The 20,465-nt window shown below is 34.5% G+C and overlaps 1 protein-coding gene across 1 annotated transcript; it reads right to left on the bottom strand.

Annotated features, from left to right (window-relative positions):
* Window positions 1-1,517: 1,517 nt before the first annotated feature.
* Window positions 1,518-6,117, bottom strand: GNL2 (GNOM-like 2). The gene is made up of 2 exons (XM_088962895.1): window positions 4,813-6,117; window positions 1,518-4,714 (listed from the first exon to the last, which is right to left on the bottom strand). The coding sequence occupies exons 1-2, from the start codon at window positions 5,886-5,888 to the stop codon at window positions 1,633-1,635; spliced, it is 4,158 nt and encodes a 1,385-aa protein (XP_088819021.1). The 5' UTR covers window positions 5,889-6,117; the 3' UTR covers window positions 1,518-1,632.
* Between the last annotated feature and the right edge of the window lie 14,348 nt (window positions 6,118-20,465).

Consider the following 20,465-nt stretch of genomic DNA (forward strand, 5'->3'; position numbering starts at 1 on the left):
ATTGTGTGCCTAAATTATTTATTTAAATAAATGATAACTTAAAAATTAATAATTAATTAAAATATTAATACATATAAATTCCATAATTAAAACTTATTGATATATATTCACTAGAAAAATTATTTCAATAAATATAAATTTATAGTCTTTGTATTTACATTAATTTTGATACTATTAGTTATTCTTTCAGAAAATTTTGGTCAATTATTACTGAAATATTAAAATTTATTGATACAATTTCTTTGGAAAATTTATTTCAGTAAAATTAAATCTATTTTTTAACTCTGAAATTAATTTTGATATTATCAGTAACTTTTGAGCCATAAGTATTTATTGATATTTACAGTAATTTTGGTCAATTCATTAATAAGAAAACCACTTTTGGTAATTTCTTGTTTTCAATATTATTAATGCCATTACTGATATTAAATCAGTAATTTTAATATTATAATCATTCCTGTTATTAATATTCAGATTCATTAATAATGCTAATTACTGATTTGTAATTACTAACATTATTGATTTATAATTAAGATTATTTAATATAAGCAATTGTAATTAATAATATTATTTTTAGAAATTAATATATTATGAACATTATTGATTTTCAAATCATTAATATTAATATCTATATTATAATATCAGTAATACATGTAATTATTTTATTAATAATATAAAATTGTAAGTAAGAAAATTTAATTACTAAATATTACTTGCTGAAAGTTATTGAGTTTGGTAATTTATTTATTTAACTCGATTTCGTTTCCATCAAATGTTAAGCCAAATCATTAATTTTTATTCGTAAATGAAAAATATGAATTAACAAATCTATTATATAATAATTATACTTGATTGGAAAAAATATTTTACGTAAATATTTCAATAATTACAAATTTTGTTAATATTTTTACTATATAACAAAAACTTAGTACAGGGCCATTCACTAGTATGGATGGAAAGGGAGGTTTGGGCCCATTAACATCACTCACAAGGGAGGTCTAAGTCCATTTTTAAAGGTGAGGGGATGTTTTAGTATTTAGGAGAAACCTCAAGGGAGGTTTAAGTCTTTTACCCTTAATAAAATTTCACATGGTTACCCCTTGGTGAGAGTAAAGTTTAGGGCTTAAAAAATTACATTGAAAGAAGGAAAGGAAATTAACCTATCTTGTGCCACATGATTTTCGAACCACCGTTGACTCGGACAGTCTGACCATTTCACCCGAGAACCATCTAGGCAATCGGTTCCATTTTAACTCAAACCTGATCCCTGGCCAAAACCGTTGAATCGGTCAATGACCCATTGACCTGGGCGGTCAAATCATCGACCTATTCAATGGTTTTGGCCATTTTGTATTTTTAATTATTTTTTTATTTTTAAAATTTTTGTTAGAACATGCCATTCATTCGAACCAGACAGTTGAACCGTTGACCTGGAAACAGGTGGCCAGAACGATTCCATTTTCGGGTCGTTTTTTAAAAACATGTTGTGCACTTGTGCCATCAATAGGAAACTAATATTGACCAATAATAATTAATTTCATCTTCATCATCTTAACCACTTAATCTACATATGTTATCTAAGAAGGAAAAAAAAGGTATTTTTCTACATTTTTCCTCTTATTTTCTCTAAAACTAAAAGTCTTCTTCAGGAAACAACTCCTCCTTTAGTGAAGGAGCTATCCATTGTATCTGAATGTAGGTAATCTCCCATAAATCATCACCATCCCTTTGCACCAAAATCTCCTTCTCTTTCATTGTTGTGATAATCTTCCTCAATAAATCAGGCACCATTACTTGCAACCTTGTTTCAACAATGTTTCCCAAGTCAGCCTTCATACATGTATCCATCCTTCTTAACACTCCTAACCAGAATGTCCTGAACCCCGATGTCAGCGATATTGGCTTCAAAAACTGCAGGAAAACCTCGGTCAAGAGCTCCATTGCTAACTTGAGTGTTCCGACCATGCTTCTGACCTCCTTCTCTGAGTTATCCCTCATTGTGTATTCGATTAACTTCTCATGTAGATCATCTACCATTGCAAATATGATGAGGTTGAAACAACTTGTGCAATTGGCCGGTGTGAAGCCTAAATCTTCTGCAAATGTAAAGCTTTTTTGTAGGGATAACACTGCATGATTTCTTATCTCCTCTCGTCGGACTAAACTAGTCTTTCTAAGGGAATCTGCTACTCGGAGGAACAAATTCATTGTGAAATTGAAAGAGTTTAGCGGTTTCATGTTATCCTCTAGAGAAGAGTTGCTTGAGCTACTTAAGCCGCTCCCAGGGTCAGAGTATCCACTTCGGCACCATTGAACCAACAAGCTCACAGAACTTGCCATCAAGTCTAGTATCTTCCAACTCTTTTCCAAAGGAATAATCTTGAGACAAGCGAATCCAAAAGCACACTCAATACAAGAGGCATAGTTAGTCCGTGACATGTGTGTTTCATCTGACATGAGCGTGATCAAAGCCTCGATTCCTTGATCATAGGTTTCAGGGAGTCTGCCTGCATATGATAACATGTGAAGAATTGTCTTCCATCCTACTGGAGTCTGTACATTTGCAGGAAACTCTATGATAATCCTGCTCACGACATGTGTTATGTTCTCACAACATGTTTCCAAGATCTCTTTGTCAAGCTTAATCATCAATGCTATGGACTTGAAGATGAGCTCTTCAGATAGCTTTTCAGATTGGTAAGAAGAAAGGAGTTTGAGACAAACCTTCATAAGTCCTGCAATGGCTTTTTCTGCAAACGGGCAAGGGGAGAAAATAGGGAATTGAGCAACCACGATAAGGTGGTCATGGAAAGAAGGCCAAAAGACTAAGAACCTGTGAATGTTGGCTAAAGTAATAGTGGTGATCAGATCCCAACAGAACTCAACAGTCTCTTCTTCTTCAACAGGTGTGCTAAACTTTTGGCCTTTCCCAGCAGCTGCAAATATGAGGGAGCGTCCAAGGTTCTGCAATGATTCCTCCGGCAAGCTTGAGCTACCACTGAAGATGTTTCCTATTCGGCATTGTTGGATTACTTTCAAGTTTTGTTCAAACTCACATCCTGGAAGTGTCAAAGAGTCTTCAGAACACTCCAAGGATAGGAAATGTGAGAACCGTGTAATTAAGCCAGTCGTTGAAATTGTATTATCTGAAGGTGGAAGAATGACACCTGAGTCTATTTTGGCATTCGTTGCATAGTCAGTCGATGAAGTTATATTGTGTTCAACAACAGATTGTGGAAGTAGCTTTAACCTTTTTAGTTTTAACAGGCATTCCACAATGTTTCTCCATCCCCCTCGAATTGAGTTCCCAAACTTATTTCCGATGGTGAAGACGGCAAGAGTTGCCATCCTTGGCTTTAGGTCGTTAATGAAAGCATAAAGTGTCTCTTCTGCAGAGGCATAAGGATTTAGAAGTGTGGTGAATTTGCAGAAGGAAGCAATGAGTTCATCAAGAACGTCCCCCAATCCAAACTGTGCAATCCTTGCCACTGCAAATATCCCTTCAACGCATTCATGGAGGATTTCATCCTCATCGGATTGCTCAAAGGTTGCACAAATGGATGCAACTGCAGGTCCAGCGATGGTAGCAAACATATCTCTCCCAAGTCGGCGATCAAAATTACTTAGGATGAAGGGCTCCATGACTTTTGCCCGGTTGATTATGTCACTCCATTTTAGATCCATTTCTCCAGATGAACCTGATTGGCCAAACAATGTTATTTCATTGGTTGCAATTGATTGGAAGAGATCAGAGAGGTATTCTCTAGGGAGATCTTTCCCTCCATTGATGGCTCTATTGTTTCTAATGAATTCTTCTTCTGTCATCTTCTTCTTCACCTGTGGGTTGTGTTGGTCAGTGTTGAGCATAATGAGTGAGTAGCAAAGAATGAACACAGCATCCTTGCTCACGAAGAGTTCTGAGGATTGCTGATCGTAGAATTTCTCAGAGAATGCTTCGAGTATCCTGTGTATCTTTTGAGACTCTCCCGGTAACCGAAAAGTTTCAAGGAAAGTCCGAAGAGCAGTGTCAAGGATCATTCCAGAAAAGTCAAATGTTCCGGTGAATTCTTTGAGGACTTCAAGATGGAACTCATCAGGGTCACCAAGATAATCCCCAATGGTGTTCTTGTCTAATCCAGGAGTGTAGCGGTAGAAGTATGCAAAAGCCTTTGGATCTGGTGGCTCGGAGACCAAGTGTGCAACTTTCAAATACTCCAGCCCCTTCTTCTCGTCTCGATTGAAATGGTTAGCAGCGATCATTATCTTCCTTTTCTGTGCTTTCCTTACCCTCATGTATTCAATCCAAGTGTCTAAATCTTCATTTCTGTTGGATTTCTCTACCCAAAAAGGTCTATACTCTGTAACCTCAACTGGATACGATCCAGCAGAGGTTGAACTTTCATCATCAACAATGTGATCAGCTATGTTCTGAATCATGATGATAAGGCCTTCAATGGCTTGGATTTGCAAACCATTCAATGGGTTGCCCTGTGGAAATGCATGCTTGCAAAGCAACTTCCCAACCTCTTCAAACACATTTCGACAGAGAGGATCACAATCATAATTCACATACATCTCAATTATGAACTTGGGGTGCCTGCAAAAACTTATAATTCCTTCGAGTGCAACCTCTTGAAACTGAGGCAATGTTTCCTCGCTAGCAACTCTTAACAAAACAAATGTGAAGAAAGCTTCAAGTTGGAACCTGATATACCTGTAAAGTGGAAGTAGCTAAGGGTTTTACTTTCTTACTTATGAGTAGCTTTTTTTGTATAAATTAAAAGAGTGGTAGAAATTCCTAATTGATTTTACCTGCGAAGAAAATGGTAGATGTTGAGAACAGTACTGCAGATTATAGACAAGAATAGTGGACTTGAACCTGTTCCATAGTGGATTAAAGAGTGGAACAGATTTTCTTGGATCATCCTAAGAATTTTTGGGTGCTTAGGAATTACCTCTCCACTCAATTCTATTGTGGAGTTGATCAAAACAAGGGCAAATAGCTGAAAATTGTCTTCGGAATTTGGAGTAGTGGGTCCCTCAGTATCCATCACTTCCACTACATTGAGTAAAGAGCACAAGAAATGGAAGATATCAGTTGCAGAACGGGCTCCGTAACCAGAATAATCCAAGTCGCAACCAAAATCTGCATCGTTGACATTTGACTCGTTCTTTCCATCTCGAACATCAAGCTCCTGTAACCGATTAAAAATTGTTTGGATCAATTCATACATTGTGTGTCTGGCATTTCGCTGGAGCAAATCCCCTCTACTGGCAGACTTCTGGACGACTTGGAAGCAGGTATTGACGATGGTGCATACAGCATGATCAGTGAGAAGAAACGAAATACGGTTCTTCATGATCCCTGACAAGAGCTGCAAAACTCTGGTAAGGATAATATCTTCGGATGTCGTGTCTATCATCTCGATTCGACAGTTCGTAACCGCAATGACAACAGCGTTAATGGCATCTCCAGCACCTGGAGTCTTCTCATCGAAGATATCAGAATTGAGAATCTTGAGGATTGTGAGGAGGGCAATACCTGTTGCCTGAATAGGAATGTCATCGCTTTGTATCACATCTAGGAACGGAGAGAGATAAATAGAGGGATCAATTAAGCGCCATTCCTGCTTTGGCTTGAAGAGTAATGCTCGTAGAGATTTCAAAGAATTAAACAACGAAGAATCATAACTCTCATCCAGGGAATTGGAGTCGGTGATACGCCGCAACACTGCTAGAACAGCATTAATTTCAGTGTTTAACATGCATGACAGCCCAAGCTCTTTCCTCTCAACTCTAGCGGGTTTCTTCCTTCTTTGTCGATATGATAAACGATCTTGCTCCTCTTCATCTTCTGCTTCCTGGGTTGGGTCTCTCGTTCTCGCCATTATTTCTATCTAGAAAGAAAAGAAATTAAGAAGCAAGAAATAACGCCATTTATTATTAAAGTTTGAAAGACAGTTAGAGAATAATACTAGAAGTTACAAGGGTGATGAGAATTTTGATTTTCAATAATCAAAATTTTCAAACACCAATAACTTTTTATTTTTATTATTATAGTTATTTATTCTTCTTCATTCTTGAGGAGTCGATGGGAAGTTCTTGGCTGGGTGTTACAGAAGACCTTTGACAAATTCAACTAATCGGTTTGTAAGGGAAGGTGTATGGATGAACGGAGTTGCTTAAGTTAAGATGCAGTGGGTCTACACATGTCTCATTCACACCCTGTTTCTCGTGAAAGAATTTCAAAAGAAATACTCCTAGTTTTTGGATCTTGCTATTTTTTTTTTTCGAGAGAGAAAACAAAGGTCATCCAATGAAAAAGGGTAAGAAAGTTGGTCAAGGGCCATTTCCATCTTCACACTTGTATATAAACGAGTGAAGTTTGGATCTTTTGAATTATATACCCGAGTAATCAGTGAAGATGACCTAGATATATGTTTGTCACTTACTACATAAAGGAGTACGAATATGGTCTAATATAATTCAGTAATATTAGATTAAGATCACTACTTGTAATTTGTATATGATACATTAATTGTAACCTCAACGCCTGCTTTTTTTTCATTTATACATTAATTCTAAAACCCCACTGTCACATAGGGGGAGAGGGAGGTTCCCACTCTCTTCTAGAGAGTCTTTGTCTCTGGATTTTAAGAGGTTTTCTCACTTTTCTGAGAGAGTCTCCATCTCTAGATTTTCAGAGGTTCCTTCTCTCTTTTCTGAGAGAGTTTCCATCTCGATATTGTCTTCGGGTTTTTCTCTTCTTTCTATTTTAGCCGTTCATTTTCTTCCAACTTTCTTCCTTTCTTCTATGTTTTCTTCTTCCCTTCTCCCTATCCCCCACTCCTTCTCTTCTTGATTAAATCGGTCCAATCCTCCATTTTCTTTCATTTCTTCTCCTTTTTTTTTCTTTTTCCTTGTTTTTCTTTTGTTCTTTTTTGTAAGGATTTTAGCACAGGAGGTGAAATGTTGAGCGGTGGCCTTAATCGCTACTTTGATACATCGTTGGTGACTGCCTCCTTATTTTACTTCAACAGCACTTAAAATTTCGGGTGGATCTAGTTCCAATGATAACAAATTCGACAATTACAATTCCGGGTGGTTAACATTTTAGTTGGTTCCAGTTTTGGCAACAAGTTCCAGTCGATTCTGCTCCCGACAACAACAGTTCCAGCAGTCTAAGTTCCGGGTGATTAAAGTTCCAATTGGTTCCACTTTCGGTGTTAATAGTTCCGACAGTTACTTTTACCGGGTGGTTAAACTTTCAGTTGGTTCCAATTTCGGTAATAACAGTTCCGGTGGTTATACTTCTAGACTTCTAAAGTTCTAGTTAGTTCCAGTTCGTTAAAGTTCCGACAGTTATGGTTCCAAATGGTTAAATTTATGACGAATCGCTACTGTATTAATCCCTCTTTCGGTGGTTAGAGATGCGCTCATTTATCTCCTGTTGGTAATTCTACCTGACCTTTTGTCGATTGCAGAGGTTCTTCATTTTCTCCTTTGATCCACTGTAAATATTTTGTTCTAGAGACTTGTATTCTTACTTGGTATTGTTACCACTTTTCTATTTTCATGTACTTTCTTGCTTGGTACTATGACCAATACTCTATATTCATCAATGAAATATGATATTTTGCCTTAAAAAAAAATACGCATGAACTTATGTAACGGGTGTTCCAATTCACCATAATTTGTCAACTTTTTTTTTAGGGTCAAGGGTGTCTTAGGCCTGTCCTTATTTTACATCAATTTACATGTATTGAACCAACCATTGCTTTTACATATTTGCATCCTGCAACACCATAAGACATTTCTAAGTTGACCTAACGAAAGAACTTAATGAAAAACAGCTCATGTCAAAGAAATGTTAATGGTGAGATCCTAATTAAACATGAATTAGGATCACTAAATTTAGATACTTTTTATTGGGGGATCTCACTAAATTTAGTAAGACCACATTTTCTTTTGTCTCATGGATAGGTTACTACGGTCCCTAGTGACTACATGAGGTCCTTATAAGGAACTCACTAAATTTGGCAACTACTGTTGTTATTTCATACTTGCAATGAGGTTCTGTAATCTCCCTATTATCATACACCTATGCACTCTTTCATAGAAAATTACTAGTTGAAACCTGTGAGATGCATGAGATTTTTTAACCAAATTTCAAATTAGAATTAATGGGCTTTTAAAGAGCCTTAGATATTAATAAACACTGTACCACAAAATTTCATCACAAATATCCCCCATTTAACCCTTCATTACAATAAGATACTAATTTGGGTTATCTCATTGGCTAAGATATTCATTTCTTAAATGCCCTCGATCATACCATTTATGGACCAATCAAACCCCACTAAATGATCCAAGAGACCAATACTTCTAGAAACCCCATTGTCAGCACCTAATTTTTACTCAATTCGTCGTCAAAACCCCAATTTACCCTGAACACCCAATAAGACCATTCCAATCCTTCTGAAGTACCTAAAAATCCCTGAACATCGACATCAGACCTAGGACCTCCCAAAATATATACCCCTGAAATTTCAACCCAAGATTCCCCTCTGTTTATTCTTTTATCAAACATAGATTCCCTTTCAAACCCTCCCATTAGCCTAAAGCACTAACAACCAAAATCTCCTTGATCCTAACACCTTTGAATCAATTAGACCATACAATTGAACCCTAGACACACCAAAAGCATCTACCCATAAATTTTTAACCTAAAATTCCCCTATTTACCCTAACATTAAACAAATATTCCATTTTGAATGCTCTCGTTGACCCAAATTTCCATGATTTTGGCCCTCCAAAATCAATCAAATGTTTCCATAAGATCCTAGACACCCTAAAAACCCTACCCACAAAAATTCAGCCCAAAATACCTTTGTTTGCCCCTTCATTACACCAATATTCTATTTCAAATATTCATATTGACTGGATCAAGTTCTTTCCAAATTTACCTAATCTCTACATGATTAGGCCAATTTGACCCTACCAATCAACCCATAGTGCTCATAAACACTACCTTACCAAATTTCAACAAAAATTTCCCTCATTTTTCCTCTAGCACACCAAGATTTTATTTCAAAGTTAATAAAATTAACCAAATCACTACCCCCTCTTAGATCTGCCTAATCCGAGCCTATTTAGTCTAATCTAACCTCACCAATCGATTCAAAATGGCTAAAAACCCCACTTTGTAAAAGTTCAGCCAAAAATACCCTCGCTTTCCCTCCATATAAAAGGATTTCATTTTGGTTAATCTCATTGACTCATACAAGCAAAACCACTGTAATACTCAAATCCATCTCCACCCTTCATTTTGTAAACCCAAAATACCCACCATTAGATTAGAATTTTGTTTTGCCCTCCTTAGATCCGAATTGACTAAAATAACCCCCAAGCTTACCAAAATACCTAAAATAAATAAATAAATAAATAAATAAATACCATAATTAATTATGATATTTTTGTTATTAATTACAGTATTTATTTAATTATTTAATTTATTTAATTAATAAACAATATTTATGAAAATACTATTGATTAATTAATGGTAATTTTGATATAATTCATTGGTAATTCATTAATTAACAATATTTTTATTAATTATGGTATTTAATTAAATAAATACCACAATTATTTAATAAATATTGTTAAATAATGTATTTCTAATACTGTTAATTAATTAAATAAATTAAAAAATTCGTTATGAAAGAGGGAGAAGGGAGTGATGAGGTGGCTTCATGATAGAGCAAGAAAGACTAAAATGAAGAGTGTTTCAGAGTTTTTAATTGGGGTAAGGGAGAAAGCTAAAGCCATAATATGGCATGTTTCTACTTTAGTCAATGTTTTAAATATATATATATATATGTATGTATGTATGTATGTGTGTGTATGAATGAATGTATGATGTATGTATGTATGTATGTATGTATATGTGCATTAATATATATTTTAGCAATAAATGATGTATAAATATGTTTTAGATATGTTATATATATTATTTTATATTTAATTTATATTTTTTAATTCAATTTTTAATTTTTTATTTATTAAAAATTGCAATTTGAGGCCAAAAAGGGTTTTTTTTTTGAGAAAATATCAAGGCGAGGTGCCTTGGGATGCATAAATCTCAAAAAATTACCCAAAATAAAAAAAAATCACCCCAATCGGACATCAGGGTGCAAAGTTGTGGCCTTCAAAAGTTTTGTATGCATTAAGTGTGCAACCTGCAACTTGGTCCCCGGGTTGAACAAGTCAACAGTTGAACTGGATGGGTCAAATGGTTCTTGACCAAGTCAACAATTTTTTATCGTCTGATGGGTCTCGATTAAACTGGACCCAAAATCTTGGCCTAGTGGTTCAACATCGGGTTGAAAACATTGTCTTTAGTGTGTGTGTGTGTGTGTGTGTAGATAGATAGATAGGTATAGTGATTGATTGATTGAAAATTTTCTATTAAATAACAAAACAAAAATAGATTTATACATAAATATTGAAAATATATTTATAAAAAAAATACAATAAATAATTACTAAAAATACAATAAATATAAATTTTAGTATATAAAAATATATAATAAATATGGATTAAGACTTTAAAATTATTATTATTAGATATCAATTTTCCAAAAGTTGTTTTCTAGAATTATTAATTGATATAAGTTAAATAATGTTTTTATTATTAGTTCATTAATAATTGTAATTATTATTATATTTTTTGACATCTATTAAAAACTCTTTTCTAAAAGTTATTACTATTTGAAAGATCCAATACCTCTAAATTGTTTAATATATTTTTAATTATTTCAATAATATTTAAAAATTTTTAAATTATTTATATTTTATATTCTTATTATCAAATAGTATTAAATCTATTACAATTATTTTTGTATTTTTGATAAAATGTTTGAGGTTATTACATAATTTCTTTACTTAATCTATTTTATTTGTTTATAAATAAATATGATTTAGTTATTAATGTTTTGAATATCTAAAATATTTAAAATTAATTATTAACAATATTGTCCATTTATTTAAATAACATCACTATTTAGTTATTTCAATATTACTTATTTAATGAATTTCATAATCCATAAAATTATAAGTTATGCTATTATTACATAATTTTGTTATTTTAATTATTTAAAATTTCGCTATTTAGTTGTTTAGTTATTTTAACTATTTAAAATGTAGTTACATAGTTTAGTTAATTTAACTATTTAAATTTTATTTATTTTAATGTTATTACATAATATTAAATATATATAATATTTTTAATATTTTGTTATTAAAATTTTTATGTAATATATATTTTTTTAATTTTTTATTTTTATTATTTGAATAATATCTAAATTGAATAATTCATAAAATTATAATTTATATTGTTAGTACACAATTTCATTATGAATTTCATAAAATTATAAAACTATTAATAATATGAATATTACTAAATCTATGATATTTTTTTGTGTTTTTAATAAATATTTTAAAGTTATTACATAATTTTATTATAATATTTAAGTAATTCTTAAATTTTTTAATTCAAACTTTCTTTTAATAGATATACACGAAAAGTGGGGGAGAGGATGAATAGGAATTAGAGATAATTTAGGAGAGAATCTCTACTAAGTTAGAGATAATTTAGGAGATAAATATGAATTATAGATAATTTAGGAGAAAGTGGGGGATAGTGGTGCCACTTGGCTAGATTAATCGATTTTGGTAGAGAGAGATTTTAGTTATAGTTTTAGGAAGGGATATCCAAAGATATAAACATAGAGGAAAGAGGGGTAGGCCAGGCATGATGATGAGGTGGCTTCATGAGGTAGCAAGGAAGGCTAAAATGAGAGATTTCGGCTTTGGTCGGGGCAAAGTTCGTTCGAGCATCCTATTCCTAATGCAAAGTTGCAAAAGGCCATTGGAACGGTGTTGGCACGGGCTTGCCCTAACAGAAGCTGCTCTCAAAATGAGAGGGGTTGAGAGTTCTCCATTGAGGTAATGGAAAAAGCTCATGCCATGATGTGGCATCATTCTACTTTAGTATACATATAGATTAAGGAAGGCCATACAAGTCACACAAATGAACAACTAAAATTCATTTTAAGGATTATAGATGGGAAAAAATTTAACCATGATGCTAGAATAAAAATTAAACATAGAAAAAGTATTAACTATTACAAGAAAAATATAGGGAAAATTATGGTCTGAGCCCACTCAACATTATAAATTATAAAAACCCCGCTATGTCATCAAAGGCTTATGTGGTTGTTGGTTGCAACATGGGACTCTTAACCCATGTTGGACACAACAAAAAGCCTATACTGTAATTGCCCTTAATTCTGGGTCATTTGAAAATAAAAAAGGGTTTTCAGACTCTCTCCCATTCCCTCTATATTTCGATCTCCCTCCCACTCTCACTCTCACAGTGGCCTCTCTCTGCTCAATAATTGTATGATTTGAAAATAAACAAAAATGGTTTTCGGTTTCTATATTTAAGTCCTCTTTGTTAATTTCTATGTGTGTGTGTGTGTCAATCTATCATTCTCCCTCAATCTCTCTCATTCTCTTTCTTGGTCAATCTCTCATTCTCCCTTAATCTTTATCGTTCTCTCTCAGTTTCTTTCCCACACCCTTATATGGTATTAATTAGACCGTATAACAAAACATAAGACCGAACACTTGTAAAATCAAGTTATAAACTTCTATTAAGTTGGTGTAAATTTCATAACAAGAGTTTCTTATCAATTTTTATCAAATTGGGTCATGGAAGTTAGGACGATACCAAGTTAGTCTTATGTTCTTTAATACGGTTTGGTTAATACCATATAAGTGTATAAGAAAAAAAAAGAACGAGAGAGGGAGATGATGGGAAACTGAGAGAGAACGATGGAGATTGAAGTAGTAAGAGAGATTAAATGAGAAACAGAGCGAGGGAGAATGATAGATTGATAGAGATGGAGAGAACAAAAGAAATTAACAAAGAAAATGTAAAACCCTTTCTTCAAATCACACAATCATTGAATAGAAAGAGACAACTCCAAGAGTGAGAGAATGGGAAGGAGATCAAAAGATAGAGGGAGTGGGAGCACTACAAGAAATATGACCTTTAGCTACCCAAAACCGTGGCTAAAGGTAAAACACCGTAGCTATAGACCTATAGCTACTATTTAGCTACGTATAGCAAACCGTAGCCTATGCTCGCGTGGCCATAGCCTACAGCTATGGTTCAACTAATCTTTGGCTATAAGCCACCTATAGTTACGGCAGTTGTCTATAGCTAAAGGACAAACGCAAACTATATGAGCCTTTAGCCACACACTAAACTGTAGTTAAAAGATATATGTAGCTACGGTTTTTAGGTTGTTCATAGCTATATATCCAAACTTTTAACATGAATTTTCACAAAAACCGTAGATAAAGTGTTCCACTTATAAACACAATTTGTTACAAAACCGTAGCTAATATACCAACCTATAACCACGATAATTTTTTTGCCAAAACCGTAGCTAAATACTTGAATTGTTTGATAAACTGTGGCTCAAAGATGCAATTTTTAGCCTTCATTTCTAGTAAGGCCATAGATAAATGTGTCAATCTATAATTTTTTACTAACCATGGCTAAAAGTTGAAATCTATACCCACATTTTCTTGCAAAACCATAATTAATTATTTCAATCGATAGCCACATTTTTATTTTGAAAACCATAATTATATCCCAATTAAAATAATATAATAGCATCAATAAAGATCACCACCTAAAAACAATACCTGTTCCTTTTTTTTAAGGCAAAGCAATACCTATTTCATTGGTACATCACATGACAATTGTATAATAATTTCTAAGAAATTATAATATTATTTTAATAAGAAATTGCATGCCATGTATAATTTGAATACATCCATTGTTTAAAAAAACAACCATTGTTTAAAATATGTTATAAATATCAAAATAGCGGGAAGCCATGAAATGCATAGTGTAGACACCCCAATTTTGTGTTTTTCAGTCTTTCTGCAGTACTTTAAGCTTCAAACATGCTTCAACTAATCTCATGGTCAATCTGGGAGTATTTTTGGAATTTTACAAAAGTTGGGGCCTCGAGGATCCAAGACCATAGGTACGTAGAGCATAGAAACCCAAACCCAATGATGCCAAGATCACCCAAATCCAACACCGTTTACCCCTTCATCCTGATACCCGAAGCCGAAATTGATTCTAATTGTCTAATTGGAGTCATTTTAATCATAATCCTCATTTCACATCAAATCCAAATCCGAACTATAGGTACATAGAGCCAAAAAAACCGAATCCAACGACACCAAAATCACCCAAGTCCGACACCGTTTACCCGTCATCCTGAGACCCAAAGCCGAAACCGATTTTGATCGTCCAATCAGAGTCATTTTAATCATAATCCTCATTTCACATCAAATCCAAAATCTGAGACCATAAGTATGTAGAGCCCAAAAATCCGAATCCAACAACACCAAGATCACCCAAGTCCAATACCGTTTACCCCATCATTTTAAGACCCGAAGCCGGAACCGATTCCGATGGATCTATTGGAGTCATTTTGATCCTAATCCTCATTTAATATCAAATCCAAAATCTGATACCATAAGTACGTAGAGCACAAAAATCTAAATCCAACAACACCAAGATCACCAAAATCTGACACCGCTTACCCCTTCATCTCAAGACCCGAAACCGAAACTGATTCCGATCGTCCGATCGAGATCATCCCTGATCCTAAATCCTAACCCCCATAAAATCTGAAATCTAACCTTATAGATGGATAGAGCTCAAAATTCCAAGTCCAACGGTACCAAGATCGTCCAATTCCGACACCGTTAGCCCCTCCATCTTGAGACCCGAAGCTAGACTCGATCCGGGCCCTCCATTTAGAATCATCTTCACAATAACTTCGAACCTAGGGAATTCCACGACCCAAAACTCCCCTCAACCTCTAGAAACATCTTAAAAATCTAAGATTTGATGAGTTATAGCTTCTAATCAATCAAGCCAATCACCTAAATTTGGAATGTCAAAATTAGGTAAATTGGTGAAATCTTTCACTCTTTGTCTTGATTGATTGAGAAAATCTCTCACAAAGATGTTTGAATGCTCATTCTCTCAATCAAACTCCCTCCAAAAAACATTTAAACATCAGCCATTGATCTCCCTTATTGCCCATCTAAGCCCTTCATTCCCCTTTCAAAAAATCTATAAATACCACCCCTTTCTCATATCCTAGACACACAATCTAACCTACACAAGCTTGCTTGGGGAGAGAGCTCAACTCCCACGGCCATTACCCATATCCTAAAACCTCCCCACTCACTCTCCATCATCCCTAGAGTCCCCCATATCATTTTGAAGCCAAATAACATCCTTGGGTCGTGCCTTAATTCAAGAAAAAAGCATGAAGCATTCTTGAAGTGAATATCCTGTTATAGAAAAGTTACAGTCATCCAACATGTTTCCCAATGCTTTGGCTACAATTCAAACCCAAGAACAGCCAATGAATGATCAAGAGCACATACTATGAAAATCTCCAAGTAGAAATCATTGGAAATGTCTATGCTATCAATCTATCATAGAGAATGCATCGGTGGAGAGAAAGACCATTCCGGCTAGTTAAGTTCTTGAAAAAGGTACGCCCGTTAGCACCCCATCAGCATAATTTCTATTCATCCTTTTTTCTTCTCTTTGTAAGTATCAAGTAGGATTAGTCAGCAATCTATCCAAAGATGGATTTTGTTGTTAAGGTTTCAAGTTTCTTCTTTCGATTAGTTCATTAGTTCAATCACCATTCATCTTAAGATTGGCTAGCTTGTGTTAGATTTCATGTTTAACGTATATTCTCTTCATTCATTGAGTTTTCTTTTCTTTGTTTTGTATTTCATTGGTATGTTTATTTATTTGTTTACCTTTTTTTACACTTAAGTGGCACTGTACCTAGTTAGATAATTTGCATGCATCATGTTTAAACTTATTTAGCTCCGTTGCTCTCCCTCTCCACCTTTTTCTATTAGTATTTGGACAATGCTCTCATCTAGTGTGGTGGCTGTTCGTTTTGTTCTTTTCTTTAGTTCAGTTTTGTTAAATTACATGATCATAGTCTGATGTCCACGATATAACCATGTTACTAGTTGCACATTTAGCCATTTCACATGTTTTCCTACCATTCCTTACTAGTCATCTAATTTGCATTAGCTATTCAACTCTTTTTTCTTATTCATTTGTTATTATAGTCTTTGTAACCTATCATTTCTTTAGTTTGTTCATTAATATAGTCCCTTTATCTCTCACTCATTTTCTTAATTGGTTTTCTCTTTTGGCATGTTACGGTAGATTAGATCATTTGCATATTTTGAGTTTAGCTGAATGGTTTTGTTTTTAAGATCTAATTTAGTTTAGCCCATTCATTTAATTATTCATCTATCTTAGCATGACTCTTTAATTGTTAGTTTACTTTTCTTTTATTTTTGCAATTTCAATAATTTCAAAAGCCAAAAAAATTATTAAATAATCCTTGGAACATTGGTGAAGTAGAGGCTGCTTTAATTGGGCGAGTGTGGGGTGCCTAACACCTCCCCACACCATACCTTGGTCCTACGACCCTAAGAATCTCATCCCCATTGGGCAACGAGTCACCAAGAAATTTAGGTGGCAACTCCATCCAAACTTCATATCAAATCCGTCCCCCCTAGGTCGGGAAGCCACACACGGGATTTGTTAAGCAAAAGCTAAATAATGTAAATGGTCATTTAGTAAAACACCCCCTAGTGTTTCATGGATTTACTAAAACCTACCCTATAGTTTGTATTTTACTAAAACACCACTTATAATCTGTAGTGGATTTAATCAATCTTCCATTAGATGACATTGTCGACCTTAGGGATGGCAATTTTCCGCATCCCCAATGGGGACCTGACTTCCCTGACCCCATCGGGTCGGGGATGGGGATTGTTTTGGCCGGGTAGGGACCAAGACTGGGATTAATAGGAATCCCTAATCGGGGTTGGGGTCAGGGGTGGGGATTGAGGTCCCCGCCCCGCCCCGACCCCGATTATGTATATATATTATATTATATATATATATATAAAATTTATTTATTTTAAGTAAATTTATTTTTCAAATAAATATTCTTATCTAAAAAAAATCCGGGGATTCGGGTTCCCGTGGGGAACCGACGGGGATGGAGGACAAATTTTATCCCCGGTGAGGATTGGAGACGGGGGATATGATCCCCACCCTGAACCTGCCCCGTTGCCATTCTTAGTCGACCCTAATGTTCACTTAAATAAATTTAATCAAAAGAAAATAAAAATAAAAATACTATTTTGCCCCTAATAAGACACGAGCAACCACTCTATTGTCTATATTTGGTCAATTTTGTTTTCTATACAAAAATTCCCCAACTCGACCAAGTTGGATCAATTTCGCTTTGGCCATTTGTAAACCAACCAGAATCGGATGACCTAACCATTGATATATATTAATATTTTATATTTTAAATATAATTTTTAATACAAAAAAAGTCGAAAACTTCCCATATTTCTTAGTTTAAAATGTTATATATCATAAATTTAATTTTTAAATTTATTTTTTAACAATTGCACTGTAATTTTTAAAATTAAAATTTAATTTTTAAGTTTAAATATTTTGAACTGATTGACCAAACCAAAAAGTCGACCCAACCCTATTCAACCTGAGTGGGTCAGTTTTCACAAATGGTCAGTCAATTTCAGCTGACCAACTCCCCAACTTGACTAGCTCCATTTGGTTGGCCAAACAACGTACAACTAAACGAAACCAACTCACGAACACTCATAATTTCAACTAAATTAATAGTCTCATCTTTGATAAATAACAATAGTTTAATCTCCAATAATGATTGAAAATTTATAGCAAAAACACACAATTGTTGAAAATGTATTGATAATGAAAAATACAAAAATTACAAAAATAAATAATTACTAAAAATATATTAAATTAATCAATAAATAGTATAATCTCAAATAATAGTTTAATCTCTAATAAATATTAATTAATAAGTTATAATAGAAATACAATAAATACAATAAGTACAATAAACAAAATATAAAAAGTTCAATAATAGTAGTTTAAGCCCAATAATTATTGAAAGTTTTATGTTAAATAACAAAACAAAAATAAATTTATACATAATTATTGATAACATTTATCAAAAAACAATAAGTAATTACTGAAATACAATAAATATTAATATTAATATATATAATTATATAATAAATATATATTAATAGTTTAAAATTATTATTGATAAAAATTATTTTTTATAGCAAAAGTACACAATTATTGAAAATGAAAAAATACAATAATTACAAAAATAAAATAAGTACTAAAAGTATACTAAATTAATCAGTAAATAGTATACTCTCAAATAATAGTTTAATTTCTAATAAATATTAATCAATAAGTTATAACAAAAATACAATAAGTACGACAAAATGAAATTTAGAAAATTCAATAATAGTAGTTAAACCCAATAACTATTGAAAGTATTCTATTAAACAACAAAACAAAGATAAATTTATACAAAATTATTGAAAATAAACAATAAATAATTACTAAAAAAACAATAAATATTAATATTAGTATACCTAAATATAATATATATATATATATACATATATATTAAGAGTTTAAAATTATTATTAATAAATATTAAATTTTATGAAAGTTATTTTTTCAAATTATTAATTGATATAAGTGAAGTTTAGTTATTTACAATATTAGGTAAAACACATTAAATTATTATTAATGTTATTTCATTACTAATTTAAATTTTATGAAAGTTATTTTCTCAAATTATTAATTGATATAAGTGAAATTAGTTATTTACAATATTATGTAAAACACATTTGATGCGGCACGATCCGGGCACTCCTAGCTGGCTGTTGGCTGGCTCCTTGTTGGCAATAGACGAAACCTGAAAAGATGAAGAAGAAGGATTCACGGGGGTTTGCCCGGTGGGAATACTCCGAAGCTTAAGTTAGAACGTTGGGGAGGAAGAAGAGAAAGTATAAAAGACTAAGAGTGTAGATCGCGCTAGATCACTATATCTCGAGATTAGCTCATGAGCAAGTAAGAGTGCAAGTTCATATCTAATTCGATAGAGAGTCCTTCTCCCCGCTTAAAGGGCTTTTATAGGGGCGTTCTTGTCAAATCAGGCGTAACAACCACTGAGCTCCTGTCGCAGCCGTTACTTGCCAGGGCTGCACAGGTGATCGTTACAATGTACTACCCGCTTGTATGAGTGACACATCTTGAAGGGACAAGCACGCCACCATCTGTCGAGAGACGTGGGTCAAACTGTCAAGTGGGCAGGGACTGCGCCGTCAGTCGAGAGACGTGGTGCAGTCTGATGAGTACGGTCTTGTCAGATAGAAGCTTCCTGAGAACGTCACGTTGCTTAGTCGCGAGCTACCCTTTCGTGCAGCAAGCTACTTTGTAGCAAGCTCTTAGGGGTACTTCGAGGTGACCCTTATTGAGGTTGGTCTTCAGGGAAATTCTTCTGCCCAGGTGCTGGAGCGAGCTGGTTTTCTTAGCTCGCGAGCTAAAATAATCTTGGAGTATTCCCTTCAGTATCTCGAGGGACCCCTATAGAGAGCTATGAAGTAGCGAGCTACTCTACAGACTTGTTACTTGGTCGCGGTCAAGCCATGTTGCTGAGCTATTGCTCGTGCTGAGTCAGGTCCACGTGTCGTCATCTCAGCAGGTCGGGTCAAATCATCCTCCATCAATTGCCCCCCACTCCTTGCACTAAGAGTGCTTCCTTAGCGCGAGGAGTTCATGAAGTGTGACGGATTGATTTGACCGAAATTCAAACTTGATTGACTGCTCATATTAAATGCCTACGTGCTGAAGTGGCTCTTAACTCCGGATGTTGTGCAGTCATCATTACCTCAATCATGGGATACGTGTAGCCAGTCACATTTCGGTTTCAGAAGGTGTGCGGTCAGCTTGACTACGAACCGTCAGATCTGCCTTGATCTGGGCCATTGATTCGGAGGCACAGTGGCTATAAATAGGAGGACCCCCTGGGCCTCATTTCCTTTCATGTCATCTTGCTGCCTTCGGATTCTGAGGTTGCACATCCATCTAGTCTACCCGAGTTCCTCAGTTTACTTCGTTTCGTCTTTTTCGGTGAGTCCCAATCACTGTCAATCATGTCTGGGTACCCATACCATACCTACCACCGGGGCTGAAACCAGGATGATGATGCTCCCTCGAGCTCGGGGGAGCTTGGGAGCAGGTCCCGGAGGCTCGGGAGACCTCTGGTGATGTAGCATCTACTTCCCGGGGGAGGGAGCCTGACACTTTCGGTCCTTCCTCCATGACAGCTCCCTGGGGACCTAGTCTACAGCCTCCCCTCTAGCAATTTCCCTTGGGAGCACGGTCCCAACGAT

This window comes from Nelumbo lutea, chromosome 1, assembly GCF_056320005.1.
Source record: "Nelumbo lutea isolate HS-2025 chromosome 1, American lotus-T2T, whole genome shotgun sequence".
In the NCBI taxonomy this organism is placed as follows: Eukaryota; Viridiplantae; Streptophyta; class Magnoliopsida; order Proteales; family Nelumbonaceae; genus Nelumbo; species Nelumbo lutea.